We start from the raw sequence: 16,552 nt of genomic DNA, 5'->3' as shown, positions 1-16,552 counted from the left end.
ACTGAAGTCTTAATAAGACTTTGCTTTGTTGTAATCGCTGCATTCAAGTTCTGTGGCTGTTTGTTGCTCAGTGCACCACATTTCTGCACACACAGTCCTCCAGGCAGCTGCATTCCCTTTTCTCTTCTCCTCTCTTTTGCTTTTTATTCAGGAGAAAAGTAGGTTAAAAATATATAAGGCTATAAATAACCGTTTCCCTGGGGGAGGAGGAGGATTATGGCAGAGGTTTTGTGACTGCTAAACCACTCATATCCCTGCCACACGGTCTGATTTTTGGCTGCCTGCCATGTTTCAGAGGAACTGTGTGGTGGAGCTCACTCTTTCTAACTGAATCCCCCACCGTGCATGCTGTTATATTGAAATACTGTTCATTTACTCTATCATTAAAATAAGAAATCATCATTTCAGACATTATTATTGCTCACAATTGACTCTTGTAAATGAAATCCTGACATCTTTCTACTGTCGTAGCTTGAGCTAAAGCTGGCTTCAATGACTCATAGATGATGGGAAAAAACTCAATTTATCCCAAGGGAAATTGTTGTGCAGCAGTGTGTAACAGTCTAAATAGGAACACCGCAAAAGAAATGAAGAATGGAAAGCTGCCATGTATCTTAAAAATCCTGGATGTTGCTTTGTAGGTGTTTTTGTTTTGATAAGCAAACAATATTGATAATAAGTTTGATCATGATGAACTTATCAATCAGCTTTCTGTACTTAGTTTAGTATTTTTTGACTTTTTTGTTTGAAGTTAAAGTAAATTGGCTTAAGCTGATCAAATCTGCCAACAAACTAATTTCCCCTGATGCAGTGATGTTTGCCAGATTATTGAGAAGCATCCACCTTGACTGATCATACGCTGCTCTTTGGTAATAGAAAAGATTTAGCACTAGTGTGAAATAAATGAAGCTGCAAAATAAACTTGCAAGTTAAAACTTGTGAATGATCGAGAGGCCAAGCTCTGCTGCTTACAAGCACAAATCAAGACCCTACCCCCTTCTCTCAAGACACACACAGTGTTTATATGGATATTTTCTTACAGTTTGGCTCTCTTCAAGCATTAAAACATCTGGAGTAATGAAGTGTCACGGTAAAACTTTATTTAAAGAGTCCTGGCATAGTCAGTGGAGAGGCGGGGGTAACAGCTAAAGTTACCGCCAGCCTGTGTCGTGTCTGCCAAGCCAAGGATGGCTGATTTATTTAGTTTTACTCTGGGGTGGGAATGTCTGTGTTTTGCTCACAAGATGCTTATCCAGGCCTATCATGACGCATGATGTTCCATCATGCTCTGCTCTCATGTGGATCCTCTTGATTTTAGGGACGGGACGCATTTTGTCCCCTCCCTGAAGCCCTGAAGAGGAGTAGGGGGAGTAGGGGGCTGTCTTTACTGTATATCCACTACATGCATGCCACTCAGGGACACATAGCCTCGGCCTACAGACAGCTTGTTATGGCTGAATACACTCAGCTGCTGTCTCAAGATTATAGACTCGAGTGTGCAATAACGGTGTCCAAACACTTTGTTATGCAAGGTATGATGTCAGAGGGTGTTTCTGATATCACAAGTTTTGTTCATTCAGCAGGCAATTATGGTGCTTTAAGTCTTTTGTTCCTCGTAAAATGTATATGTTTTTTCAATTCTGGTAGAAAATCCAAAGTTTTGAAATCTCATAAAGTTAAAATGAAGACAGAATTTGGTGCTCATGACACTTCTAAGTTGACTCTCAGTATGTAAGTTAATTGAAGTAGAAAGTGGTTGCCTAATGATCCTCTTTTTTTTACTTTAACTGATAACAGTCAACATTTGGTCTTGCTCTTTATATACTGTAACAACCGACCGTAAGCAGGATAATACACTGAACAGACCTTTAAGTAAAGGCTTTTAACCTGAATTTTAAATCAGTATCAAATATCATATATAATTCAACACATGAATTGTTCTTGTTATTTAATTACTAGATGTCCTAATTATACCCTGGTTTGGGACACCAAAGTTTGAACACAATAGGTGGTGCTAACTCACACAGACACATTGATGAGTTACAAAGCTAAAGACTTGAATGTAAGCTGGAAGGTACATACAGCAGCAATTTCATGACAGTATTTAGCAATGCTTCTGTTTCTTAAATTGCTTTGGAAAATTTAAAGTCCAAATAATTTCAGCGTTTGAGCCGTATCTGTCTTGTTTCTTATTATTATTTCAGAAGGGAGAAAGTGGCTACATCCAAATGCTACTTATTCAGAAAAATGTCTTCCATTAATTTACATTTCTTTTGGTTAGATGATTATGAAAACTTGAGTTGTACTTTAGAAGAGGACTACAGCTCACTGCAGCTGAGATTCTGGTCTCTTATAAACCCATGAGGGGAAGGGTACTTTGTGTGCATGACACCTAAATAATACAATCAATCATATTGTTGTAGTTAAGGGTAGGAGTGTTGAGAGTTTTTAACATCTGCACAGAATGGATATCAGTTTCTCTCTAATCATCATGGTTTTATTTACATTTGGCTGTTTCAGCTTCTAAAAACTATCCAGGCTCCAAAACAATGCAGAAAATGTGCAGTGAGAGCCGAATGCAGCTTAAATACCTATGGTACATGTCCTTTAGCTTCTTTAAAGGTTTCTGCTCTTCAAAAAGAGCTTCAGGGAAAGATTGAAGGAAAAAGAATGACTGAGTGAACAATGTGTGATAGGCATTGAAACATAAAAATTAACCAGCCAGATTGTCTGTTTTACATCCTCAGTTTATTTTTCTGCCACCTCAGAGTTCTAACTTGATGCCTGTGGTTTGTGAACATTTCTTCCTAATTATCACTGTTCTGTTTTTTTTTAACTTAAAACAATCTGCAGATGGATTAGTTATTTAAAGGACGTTGTTTTTCTAACCATCGTCTGATATTTATCTCCTACATTTTCCTTTTCCTCTCCCTCTCCCTCTGTAGTTTCTCTCTCTCACTGGATGTTCCAGCTTCACAGCAGGCTTTGGCTTTGTTTACAGCCTGTTGTAGTAACTCTTTGATTAACAAGGCCCCAGGGAGTTAATAGCCATTACAGCTAATAGGACAGTTAGTCTGGTCCCTGCAGGAGAGGGACAGCCTCTAACACACACTCTCTCTCTAACCTTCCAACAGGAACTGGTTAGCCACATGTCTTACTGGAAGATGCTGGCCTTGTTCTGATTTGTAAAGTGCTTACCATCATCTTTGTGTGTGTTACAGCAACAGCTGGAGGAGGAGGCTGCAAAGCCCCATGAGCCGGAGCGGCCCATCTCACCTCCACCCAGCGAGGCCAAGCACCGCAGCCTGGTGCAGATCATCTATGACGAGAACAGGGTCAGTAAAATACACACATGCACCACATGCACTCAGCCCCTACTGAGCCAAAACTACCTTATAATTGAAAGTGGTTTAACTTGATCACATAAACAAGTTTGACATTTACTTGTGGTAATGAATAGAGAGAGAGAGAGAGAGCTGGTTGACTTTAAACCATGGTTTGATTTATTTTTACTCTGCTGATGCGAGACAACAAACTAAACTAAGTAACGCTGTAACACTCATCTTTCTGATGTGTGATTGTGCCAACAAAGTGTGGGTAAGGGATGGGGATCGCAACCAGGTTCTATGAAGGAAGTTTAAGTAAATTGATACTGCCATTGCGTCTCGTTGATGAGGGTCCTTTAACGTGGTGTCTTATTTTCAGTCGATTCATGTCTTTCATATGAAATCACAAACATACTGTACATTGCCTAATAAGGTTTTTGCATAAGAAGTAATAATTAGCCAACAGATATTTAACCACGCAGACAAGAGTCCTGGTGATCAATTGCTTGTGGGGATGGCTGAATGTGCAAAGATGTCTTTAAGTTTAGCTACATTTGACCTAAGCAACAGATGAGGAGGAGGAGAAATGCAATTTATGTTGCAAACAATTCTCTTGCTTGAGGGTGGAAACACAACCTCCATGGCCAAGCACATCAACACTGTGCATCAAATGAAAGCCAAATTGCAGTAACTTTAAGTTGTATTTAAATTGACACTTTATATTTAGTTTAAAATGTTTCGTTTACTTGCACTGTTGTTAATTTACTGCTCTGTGTGCCTTTGAATTGCCCCCCGGGGACAAATAAAGTTTTTTCAATTGAATTGAATTTGACTATCATATGTTTGAAAAAAACTCCCATCAACTCGTACAGTTATCTTCCTCCTCCACTCAAAGCAGCTAGAGTAAGCTCACCCAAACGTTATAGCCAGTGCCGTTAGTTTAAAAAAAATAAACCAATGTTGAAATCCCTGTTGAAATTGGCAGGATAAAAGCTATCTAGCTAACTCAAAGATGTGACATTACTTTGCTTTATAATATGTCCAAGGTCAAGTCTGTGGAATGACTATTAGACAAAGGTTAACAAAACGTCATCATGATGTGTTTAAATGTAATGTCATATATGTCAATAAAATCAAGATGTTGGTGAGAAACTTAAAGACCTATGTTTGTTTACACAGCAACAGTCATTTAATAAGCACTGAAGGCAAATCCAGTTCTAATCAAAACATATTGCCGTCTTGTCTATCAGCCAAATAATGCACAAGTATCAATAGTGGTATTGATAAAGACTTGCATAATTAGTGATTCCTGTTAAAAATAATGAAATGTCCCCATCCCTAATAAGGATGACTCCTGTACCTTGTATTAGACTCAAGTCTCTGAGGAGATTTTTTTTTTCCAGGAAAAACTGTCTTTTTTCTTTTACTTGGTTTCTGTAATCCTCAAAAGCCTTCGTCAAAAAGTTCCAAAGTGTGTTCATGTCCTACCTGAGCCTCCCACTCTTTACTGTCATAACGAGGCGGGACTCTTGCCTAACAGAAAAGGCTACTAAAGGTCAACATAGCAGGCATGATGAATCACACGTGTAACATGCACAGACGAGCTGAAACCGATCTTTTATCAGCTATGCAAGAATAGCACATTCCCTGTTCTTTCAAGGAAAGATAACCCTTGCAGCTCAGAGGTCATATAAAGACATTTGAATTTGTTAACTGTGTCCTAGTCTCAGAAATGCTTATGTGCAGCAGAGCGCTGTGCAGAGGATTAGTTGAGTGATTCTCAGTGCTCTCAGTCCCCCTTGTGGTGAAGTGCGAAAGTGCCTTTTTTTTTTCTTTTTCTTTTTTCTTTTTTTTTTTACTGGAATTGGCATTCAAAGCAGAGAGCTCCTCTCTCACTGTATCACAGCCCAGATTCAGTCGCTTTGAACAAACCCCGCTGGGAAACTGGGAGTAATGTTAAATCTTCACAGCTAAGAGGAAAAAAAAGCTGCTTCTCTGACACATTCAAAGCAAATCATTTCATAGAATAGTAAAGCAATGTAGTGTGAAAAGAAAATACATGTCAAAGGAGGACCTAGTTTAAGGACTGTGTCCACCTGTGCCAGCTTCTTTTTTCAGTTTTTCCCAATGAGGAGAGAGCGTTTGCAGCGCCCAGTGTCCTTTTCCCGAGCACTCCACCTTTTTTGTGCACAATGCTTTAAGTGTCATAGAGCAAGATACTTAATCTAAATATCAATTCTGGGGATGTATTTGTGACATGGCACTCTAACCTGCTCAGGTGTTCCCAGATAACTGCCACAAAGTCCTGAGCAGCCCTTTAAAATGGAAAAGCACAGTACAGGGAGTGTCCTTCATGACTTTCCCCCTCACTGTTATCAAGTGCAGCTAAATCACAGCATTTTTATGTAACAGCAGGACACTGCAGATTGCTCAAGACCATTTTGGAAGGCTTGATGTTTAGGAATGACTCATAGCTTACTCCACAATGCAGCTTGACCTCTGTAACACTTTCCACTTCCCTCTTACTGCCTGGATGTACTCTGGCCTACTGCCTCTCTCTCTCTCTCTCTCTCACTCTCTCACTCTCTCCCTCTTCCTCTCCCTCTCTCTCTCTCTCTCTCTCTCTCTCTCTCTCTCTCTCTCTCTCACTCTCTCCCTCTTCCTCTCCCTCTCCCTCTCCCTCTTACCCTGGACTGAACTTGAATCTTCAGCTTTGTGTTAGAAAAGCTTTGTAGCATTCGTAATAAAATATGAATAAACATTAAGTCAGCTGAATTTACACTGTATTTTTGAATCTTACCAGTATACAAGACACCATGAACATCCTCTCCATTTGCCAGATTATACACCTGATTACATCATCTCAATTTTCCTGCAATAATGCAAATCAGAGCAATCAGCTGCTCCTCCCTGAGTTTGGTGATGCACCAAAAACATTTTTATAACTCAAAAAAGCACTTTGCAGCTTATTTCAGTTAATACAGCTTGAAATACAACTAAAACTGGGGATGTAGGGAAAATGGATTCAGCCCTGCATCACATTATACAGCATATATTGCAGTAATGTGATTGTAATTACTCCAGTGTTTCCCCACACATAGACGATACCTGGGCAGGCTGCCCAAGTAAATTTATGGCCGCCCGAAGTATATTTCCAAGTCTGACCTGTTTTTATTTAGTTTTTCATTTATTCATAAAATTACTGCGTGTGCGAGACAACGACAGCGAGAGAGAGCGCAGATGTGCACAGTGGACCTTCTCTGTCTCTCTCTTTCTATGAAGCTGATGTGATCTTCTCTTCTCTTGGCTTCGTTTTAAAATGTTAATGTACAGCTGCTTGCTGCTGATTCTGTGCTGAACTCCTAGAAATAGTAGAACTTTTCAAAACGAAAGGTGTAGTCGTTGTGTCTGTCTGTGAGTGTGCGTGGATAAATTGAGCAGAAACTAAATTAATTTAGAGGGAGAAACACATTTGATATGAATACAAACATAATATTGAAATAAACCCTAAGGTAAGAGAAAAAGAAAATCATTCAGCCTTTGTTTTTTGATTCCTTTAACAGTTATATTGCAGATATAATCAAAGCATTGGCTCTAATCATGCAATCATTATCACACATCATGTAAGGTAATGCTTATTTAAAAGAGTTTACTGTAATGATCCAGTCCGACTTCTTCATTTGAGGTGGATTAAGTTAATTGTAATCCATTTTTACTTATTCTAAACTTCAGTTTGACTTAACAGTTTCTTGTTAGATGTAAAATAATAAATCAAAGTTAGTTTTAGGGCAAAAACTCTGCATTTTGCGACGTTTCCTGTCGCCCTCTTCATCTGTACTTCTTGTAGGCAACAGACCCAAAAATAATCTTAAAAATGTAAAAGCAGTAACATTATAAGAGTGCTGATGAGCTGATTTAGCATCAGGCTTGAACACATAACAGCTTGACTTTTGATACTGGATAGATTTTCAGTCTTCAGTCATGAAGTGAGTAAATGTTAGTATGTGTTAAGCCTGTAGAATGTGTATTTTATGTTCATACATGGTGTATGTGTGAGTACAAGCACCTGTTCATAATTACTCCAGCCTCTGCATGCCTTTAAGCTGGTGTCTCTATGGTGTCGGCTGTCCCCGCTGTGATCAGTGTCCCCAGCTCTCACAGACAGGTTTACAGTCACATTTTCACTGATAGCCCTCTGTCAAACCTCAGGGTCGGCTTGACGCCAATTCACTGTTCTTATATTTAGGGACATGGCTGTCATGGGCATAAACACAAGAGAAGGCAGCCCCAGTGAGACTGCATTTTCAATAATCTGTTGAGCTATGCTAAATCCTCTTGTCCGTGCAGTATTATGATGTAAGGTTTATTTTTATTTTTTTATCTCTTCCCCTGATTTTTCTCTAAATGGGAGATAGTAAAAGTGATGTGATTTTAGTGGCGTTTGCACCCACATTGTTATTTTGGTAGGTTTGTGCCAAGTTCTCACATGCTTAAAAATAGTAATCATGCAATCCCCGTGGGAGAACAACATTTTTCTAAATGCCAGACAGCATGTTCATATAATGAAATACACTCATGGCCACATTCAGGTACAAGTATCAGTAATGCCTCAAATACCAACTGAATTAATGGAGAATGCCTCTCAATTGGTTTTGTAATGAGGTTCTGTGTGTGTTTGTAATTGTGTGGTGGAGATGGATCATCAGAGAATTTACTAGATCAGCAGTGCTCTCTGTGTAATTATCCACACTTGTAGAGTAAAGTTCTGTTGGCTCTCATTAACCCCTCTCCTCTTTGCTAAATGTGTCATTTTTAGCATTTTAGTTTTAAGGTCAGTAACATGCAGTTTTGAAAAATGAAAATAAAGAGACAACCTTGAGCTTTCCCTCTGCCTTAGGATGAGAGGCTGTTTTTAATAATGCTGTTCATGAACTGTTGCTGTAGTGACTGAGCTCTGTGAGGCAACACTCTGCAGCCTGTTACACTTACACCTTCTCACTAGCTTTGTTAACATGTACAACATTTATTCAGTCTGATTTAAATCATTCAGATTTGGGATTCCAATTTCACTGTTTTCATGGAGGCTAAATATAATAATCGAGGTATGACGTCTGTGTTCATGCATCAAGCATTTAATCCGAATAAAAGCATTCTGACATGCACAGTGCTGTCCTGTCGGTCTTATCTGTCTGAAATAGCAGCAAAACAAGCTGTTCCTTCCTGTTAACATACATAGAAATGTGCTCTAGCTTGTGAGAAATTGATCTCCGATTTGAAGTTTGTCAGGTAGGCCTATATGTGTCTGTTAATGGGCGTGTCTCAAAATAGTTCTCCTCCTGAGGTAGATCATTTCAAGCAGAAATCAAGCCCTGATGTGTGATTATTCCTTTATTATTATTTTCGGTCTAGTACACTGCTGTCGCTGTACATCTCCAGATATTGCAGCTCCGCCCTCCCTCTTTCACTCAACTTCTGTGACTTTGAATTTATTTCAACCTTTCTTATTTTTTTTTCGTTCTCCTCTTCTTTATAATGTAGAAATCTCAGCAGTACATAATTGCCCTGCAATCGAAAAACGGCGGGAGAGTGCAGGTTTGACGGACCATCAGACGTGCAGTTAGGAGGCGTTGGTGGCGCAGTTGTGCGCGCACCCCATGTATGTCAGGCTGTGGTCCTCCAAGCAGGTGGCCCGGGTTCAAGTCCAACCTGTGGCTCCTTTCCCGCATGTTGTTCCCCAATCTCTCTCCGTGATTTCAGAAAAGACATGTGCAGTTAGAATAGTTTTACCCCATCCAGAAAGACATGGTTAAATCAAGCATGTACATGGATATTGATCCATCATTATTTTTATTCTGCTCAGACTTTTGTTCAGAGTATTTTTGTCTATGTAAACAATGTTGAGGAAGCAGCAGGAATGAGGAAATCTTGGATCAGTGCAAAGCAAAGTGAAGAATAATGACACTAAGTTGTTGCATTATATTTAAACATGTTATTACATTTAAGCGGGATGTTCAGGGACATTTTAAAACTTTGGCCATTCACTGATTTGCCTCCTCAAATGTGACCCAGTTGGAAAACTGCATTGACTCAAGTTAATCTGAGTGCGTGAGCTGCTCTGGGGTCTTACATCCAAGTATGTTAGCGTGAGACTTGAAGTAAATCCCTAACACCTCCTGCGTTACCTCCACAATGAAGACAGAGTGAACAAGACAAGGAAGCAGCATGACAGAGAGGCTGCTGAGGAATAAAAGTTGATGTGCACATACGCTCTGGCAGGTTTGGTCTTTGTTATCAGCGTTAAAAAACCTCTCTCCCTCACTGTCCTACCCTCCTGTCTGCGAACGTGTCAGCCCTGACATCCTCACAGTGCGGTCACTGAAGGAAATGAAGTGAGATGGAAAGCAACAGAGCATGTGGCGTGTCACTAAGGAGAGTCTGTTTGATCGATGAAGCAGAGAGAGGGAAATGAGAAAAAGTGGAGCGAACATGGAGGGGGCAGTCTGGGACACTGCTCACACGTTTGTCTGATCGAGCTAAATATAATTCTATGAGGGGGGGGGGATCATCCACAGACACAGATGTGAATTTTGTTTTACTGCACAGCTTCCTTTCCAAACACCTCTCATCTTGTCTTCACACTCTCTGCCAGGATTTTCATGTTTTGAGGCTGATTGTTGTAGGTAGAAAGCTGGAGGTCAAATCTTCTGTCTCTTATGAGATAAGCACCAAAGCCCTTTAGCCCCCTCCTCCTTTCCCTGACTTTTTTTTTCCCTCTTCCTCTCCCACTCACTTTCTCTTCCACTCCCACTTGTTATCCTGGCTGCCTGCTCTTTTTCTCTACCTCTCTCCGCTCAGGGGAGGTGAGTTAAACCTTCTTTTTTTTTTTTTCTGCCGGAGGAGAGAGAGGAAGCTGAGACAAGGAGTTGTGGCTAGGCCTGCTTTTAAAAGCTCTAATAATAGTCTCTGCAGCCATTTCTCCATCCCTCCATACCTCCAGCCATTCACCCATCCAGCGATGTAGCCTCGGTGATCAAGTGAGCATGCTCACTGTGTTGCCTTGGTGATGGCAGAAGTGCAGGCAGCCGGCTAATGTACTACCTCTGTTTATGTTCCCTCTCCAGAAAAAGGCAGAAGAGGCTCACAGGGTACTGGAGGGACTGGGACCCAGGGTAGAACTGGTGAGTGGAGGCTTTGATTCTAAGTCTGATTTCTGGTTTTGTATTCTGTTTCTGCTGCTCGCATGTGTTTTTGTTTTGGCATGGTTAAAAAAAAAAAAAAAAAATCTTGTTATAAGACCAGCGGGATGCTTTAAAGAGATGGCGACTAAGTCTGAAGTATATTGTTCTTATCCGTAGTGTGAAATAATGAAGTCAAAATATCTGATTAATTTCAAAGCTCCATTAAGCAATATTGAACATTGTGTGAAATCACACCAGGGAGCAGCGGTAATGGATCGCTTGTACCAAAACCTGCTGAGTAAATGAAACTCAACCCTGCAGATAACTTTTCACCTCACTCTATTTAAAAACTCTCCTAATACTCCTACACTTAAAATACAAAATCTGCTCAAATCCCTACTGTTCTGTCAGCCTACAAATTGATCAATACATATTCCTCTTAAACTTACATTCACCCAATTAATCTAAGCAACATGTAAACATCTGTTGATGTTGATCAAGTTATTTTACTTCTGTCAGAATTTTAGGTCACTGATATTATTTAACAACAAACGTCTGCAATGTCCTGATATCCTGCATTTAGTTTTTTTTTTTTTTTTTTGCATGTGAGCAGTATTTATCAGTTTCTGTTTATAACCTTCACAACTGAATGTATGCATAACTGCTTTATTTGTTTGTTTCCTGCAGCCTCTGTACAATCAGCCATCTGACACCAAGCAGTACCATGACAACATCAAGATGTGAGTCTTTCTCTTCACATGCCTACACACCTGTTTCTATGAGGAGATGACGTTCATCTTTAGATAGGCTGATGAACAAACGGTGTCACCACACATTTCTAAGATGGATGTTGTTGTTTTTTTGTTAATATACTGAAATAATCATCAATTGTAAATAATCATCATGTCATGTTAATGTACTTGACAAAAGAGTTTGAACCTTTCAAATGTTAGAAGATCAGAACATGTTTGAGTAAGAAAGATGTTGAAACACAGGGTGTGTGGGGAGAGAGAACGTGTGAAACAGCATCAGGAACGAAAGTTGAACCTGTGACCAGTGCGACCAGGACTGTAGCCTCAGTATACTGGGATCCTGCTCTACCAGCTGAGCTTAACCAGTGCACCTAGGGCATGTTTGTTTGCATTGTAAGAAACATTATTTGAAGTGGTATTCTTCATTAGCCTGGGGGAATTCAAGTATTTTCTCGTTCTTTGTGACACTAAAATGACTTCCACTACAAACAGAACAGGTACTTATTGACCTGAGCAGTTGTTACTTCCTCGTAGCTGTTGTATATTTGCAGCTGGTCTGACCTCAACTCCCTCTTCCCCTTTGGCAGACTGCTAAGAGGACATCCTGGGGGATATGAAATGATCATTATGTAAGCTCAGTTTTAAAGCAACTTACTGAACTAAACGTGAGGGCAGTTTGGACTTTTATCACTGAAACAGCATGCAGTTTAGTTTGAGTATGATATATATATATATATATATATATGAGAGATTTACAGAAAAACTATAATGTCAAACATTAGCAACCCCTTTAAGTCTAAAGTATCTACATGTACATAGACAGATGCAAAGATAGTGCAAGTCATGTTTGGATTGTAGTTCTGTGTAATTGCTACTAACAGAGTATAGATTGTGCTGAAGCTGTATTATTCAAACAATTAGACAAAATTAGCTATAATTTAAAATGTTCTCCCTCTCAACATGAGGTTTTCTCAAGGTTGTGTCAAGTGAATGATTAATACATTTTTTATTTAGTGGGTATCTGCAGCAAGAGTAGCAGGAGAGTAAGCCATGTCTATCAGTAAGGCTTATGTGCATCTGTAATCTTTTAAGTACCATAATTCACTGAGGCACATCAAAGGGCTGAGGGAGGGTTATAATAGCTCGTCTCCATCGTTGGCACAGAGGTTTGGGCACAGTGGCAGCATACCACAAGACGTGTCTGACCTCTTAGCCACACACGGCTCTGTCTTCACTCCTTTTGATCTCTGCACCGTTTCATCAGTATTATTGCCTCAAAGGAATTAACTGCAGACTCTCCTCTCTCCCTCTGCACATGTCATTAAAAACCACTGTGTAGCTTTGACCCAGCACAATTGACTTCTTTGTTTAGTTAACCAGTTTGATAACCTTGGCGCTCGTCCCTGCTGGGATAGATGGGTATGAATATCTCTGTGGAGCTCTCCGCCTTTAAATCCTGCACGTGAAGTTTATCTTCCGCTCAGATGAGGAAAAATGAACAAATATCCTTTGCATCATGCAGAAAATTAAAATTATGGACACATGTTGATGTCCGGAAAGCTTTCCTAAAGTGTGCTTCTATCACCTATTAAACGGTCTTTGAGCTGTAATGTTTTGGAAGTATTCTACTAAATTTGAGTGAGTATGGCACAGGCTTAGTGCAGGACAAAGGAAACCTTTCGCAGGAGTTCAGGCCTTCTAATCTTTCACTTTGCCATCTGGTGTCCAGAGTACAATGCCATCTCTGTCTTGAATCTATCAGCCATTTTTTTTTGTGCTGTACCATGTTAGTTCTCACCCATTATTTCCCTCAATGGGTGCAGATATCGAACGTATTGAGCAGGATTTGGCTGCTGTTCCTTTCTGATGCAACATTTGGCTCAACCTGTGTCTGTTTGTTTGTGTAGGAGTGTTTATGTAGGATGGGGTTAAGGCTGTTTAAGTTGAACTTGGGTTTGTTATTGCAGATAACGTGTTTGCTTAATGAAGACTGGGTCATTTCGCATGTTTATCCCTCTTAAGTCCATATAGTTATCTTGCTATCTTCTATTTTCCTTGAAACCCATTTACCACTAGTAGTAGCCCACTTTCTCGTCTTCCGTCCTTGCCTGTGACCCGGCAGGCCCTGCGGCTCAGCTGAAGTGACTAATGTAGAATAAGATTACATTAATCAGCAGGGAACGTGACCTTACAACTGACAGATTAAGTGTCAGGAGTAAAATGTCTTGCAGCAAAGAAAGAGACAAACTGAGAGGCAGCCTAAGGAGATTACTGGCCCTGACCTTTATTTGAAGCGGGGTGGCTGGCTGTTCCTGCCCAGACAAGTTTTATAACTTTGGCTCACCTCGCTGGCCTTTCCACCCAGAAGCTAGTTTCACTTCATCGAGGGGTGGCAGACGAGGACAGTGTGTGTCTGTGTGGGTTTAGTTTATTTATTAGAGAAAGATGAGGGACAGAGAGGTGCGGCGGGAAGAAAGTGTGTACCAAAGGATAGCTGAAATATTGTTCAATTTATTATGTGATAAAAGCCGCAGCACTAACCAAAGTGCCTTATCCTTTGTTTCTATCCCCCTGCCCCTCTTTTTCTCTCCATCATTCTCTTCCTTTCTTAATCCCTCACAGAAACCAGGCGATGAGGAAGAAGCTCATCTTGTACTTCAAGAGGAGAAATCATGCTCGTAAGCAGTGGGTAAGTACAGCGCTCACATTTCTGACTCTCTCTGCTGGGAATCAGCCCATGATAGATGACTGGTGTAAACTGGGCCAGCTGCTTCTTGAAGTATGTGGCCATCCTAGACAAACACGAGAGGAATAGAGCTCTCTGGTTCATGATCTGTTGTCAGTACTCTTCCTGTGCCCTGGGGTAGTGACTGCTTTTGAACATCAACAACAACCCCCCACCCCTCCCCCTCACAAAAAAGTCTCCCACAATACTTTGAAAGAAAACCCAACATTTTGTTTTATACTTGTTACATTCACTGTCAGCCAAGCACATCTAATGAGCAGGGTTAGTCTGTGCTGGCAGTGATTGAGCGAGACGGAGCCAAAGAGCATGACTATAAATGAAGCTGGGATCAATTGGGGTGAGCTCTGATGCCAGAGCCAGGCAGACATCTTAAAATCAACTAGCTTGACAGAAAATCATTATAACAAATCAAGTCCAAAGTTTTACTATGAGCATTCCGCTACCCACAAGTGGGAAATATGGTGGGAAAATTGCATTTTTTTCAAAACCTCTTTCAAGCGCTGAGTTGGTGCCAACAGCAGCCTTCTCACAGCTCTGCAGTTTGAAAGTTTATGTGAGTGGAGAAAGAGGAGTTGAAACGCAGCACCTGCATCAGAGCCTGTTAGGCGTGGGCGAGAGTCCAGTCTTCTCTCTTGTTGAGTCTAAGTGGGGGAGGGAGCTCCTCGTGGGCAGTGAGGTGGGAGACATCACCCTGTGGTTTACGAGCCTGCAGAGGGCTGTGTCTCCTCCAGGTTTAATGCTCCGCTTTACAATCTGCCTGCAAGGACGCTGGGAAAACAGTGGGCTTCGTCTGCCAGGGTCGTGGCTTCAGGCCAGACTCCCCATAGAATACCAACAGATTCCCCCCCCCCCCCCCCCCCCCGACACATGGTTGGACACAAAAGAGAGCTCAAGAAGGTCCCTTAATGTGGTTAATTGGAAAAAGATCTTAAATAGATAGTGCAACCTTTGATGACAAATTCAAAGGCACTTTATGAAGATTATCATGACATAGTGATGCCAAAACAGTGCAATCATTACATTTTAAGCCACTTGTTTCCCCCACTTAGACATATATACGGTACTCCCTCTTGGCAGATTGCAATCCAACATTTTTTTGGCATTATGAAACAGTGGTGGTAGTTTCATGACTTTGTGCCTTTAGTTAGTTTTTCCCTTTACAATAATGTATGTTTTTTTTAATGACTCTTGCTAATGAAGTGTGGTCTAGCTCTAAGTGAGGAGAGTTTCTCACAGAGGTTATTTTGTCTGCTTCAGAATATAACTACCAGCTCCTATCTATCCCCCAAAACATCTAGAGAGACACATGATTGGACATAACAGAGAGCCGAATAAAAGGTTGCTGAAAATAGTTATTGATGAAAGGGATCTTTTGATTATAATGCAGCCTTTAATAACAAGTTCAAGGAGGCTTTTTTAGGAAGACCACTTCAAACATAGTAATTGCCAAAGCAGTACTAATAGGAAAAGTACAGTTTTCAAGATAGAACATTAAAACAAATTGTGTTAACATTACAGTGTAAAACTTTAAGATTATGTTTAAATGTCACTCTGTGCCACTGGGGATGTTTTGGTTCACAATAACTATTCAATGTTGCGCATAAAGACATAGTATTGATAGTTCTGTGAATAGCAACTGCAGCATACTGAGCTCTTCTTTTTTTTTTCTGCGGTGCTTCAGGAACAGAAATTTTGCCAGCGGTATGACCAGCTGATGGAAGCCTGGGAGAAGAAGGTGGAGCGCATCGAAAACAACCCGCGGCGCCGGGCCAAGGAGAGCAAGGTGCGGGAGTACTACGAGAAACAGTTCCCAGAGATCCGCAAGCAAAGAGAGATGCAGGAGCGCATGCAGAGGTGAGATCACAGATTTAGTTTTCTGTTTCACGACCACAGTCTGTGATGTTTAAAGAGCAACTAAAACCCCAGACCACTTTTTTCAGCTCAAAACCTCTGTGTATGGGTAGAGTAAAAGGCGGATCTATTCTGGAACACAAGTAATTATTTGATTTGTTGCTTCTTAACAGCGCTTATTGAGGCTGACATTTGCTTTATTGCACAATGTAGGTGTTGTAGTTACAGCACTTTGTGGGTAGCTGTTACTGACGGGCCTTCTGAATTTGTCCTTGTAGCCGTGTTGGGCAGCGAGGAGGTGGGCTGACCTCGTCTGCAGCTCGCAGTGAACATGAGGTCTCTGAGATCATAGATGGAATATCAGAGCACGAGGTAAGCTCTCCTGCAAGGGTGGTTCCCTCTTCTTCTTGTCCTTCTGCACTACCTTGTTTACACTATCACAGTGTTGAAGTTCAAATTGCTGTGTTGCTAGACATTTGTTTATCCGATTATTTTTAGTGGCACACGCCCAAAGGGTTGGCACTGCTATCAGAATCTTTAAAGAGCTGGAAGAGGCCTGTCTGAATTAGTTTAAATGACATGCACATAGTGAGAATGAATAACAAAAGTTAGATAGACCATGTGGCTTTGAAATTACATTTTCTTTGTAGAAAAAAACTCCCAATAATATGAATAAATGTTACAGTATAAATGATTTAA

At 40.7% G+C, this 16,552-nt stretch overlaps 1 protein-coding gene across 11 annotated transcripts in view; it reads left to right on the top strand.

Moving 5' to 3' along the window:
- The window catches only part of ncor2 (nuclear receptor corepressor 2), a 95,889-nt gene that overhangs the window by 35,612 nt on the left and 43,725 nt on the right, over nt 1-16,552 (top strand). For 7 of the 11 annotated variants that reach the window (XM_065964015.1, XM_065964034.1, XM_065964023.1 and 4 more), the window contains exons 6-12: nt 3,222-3,335; nt 10,448-10,504; nt 11,192-11,244; nt 13,879-13,945; nt 15,684-15,856; nt 15,943-15,996; nt 16,132-16,225. In XM_065964015.1, coding sequence (XP_065820087.1) covers nt 3,222-3,335; nt 10,448-10,504; nt 11,192-11,244; nt 13,879-13,945; nt 15,684-15,856; nt 15,943-15,996; nt 16,132-16,225 — 612 coding nt within the window. The remainder of the gene's footprint in view (nt 1-3,221; nt 3,336-10,447; nt 10,505-11,191; nt 11,245-13,878; nt 13,946-15,683; nt 15,857-15,942; nt 15,997-16,131; nt 16,226-16,552) is intronic. The other 4 variants (XM_065964054.1, XM_065964038.1, XM_065964048.1 and 1 more) reach the window with 1 other exon arrangement.

Source organism: Labrus bergylta, chromosome 2, assembly GCF_963930695.1.
Source record: "Labrus bergylta chromosome 2, fLabBer1.1, whole genome shotgun sequence".
Taxonomy (NCBI): Eukaryota; Metazoa; Chordata; class Actinopteri; order Labriformes; family Labridae; genus Labrus; species Labrus bergylta.
The sequence above is the reverse complement of the archived record's forward strand: the minus strand, read 5'-3'. Positions and strand labels throughout refer to the sequence as shown.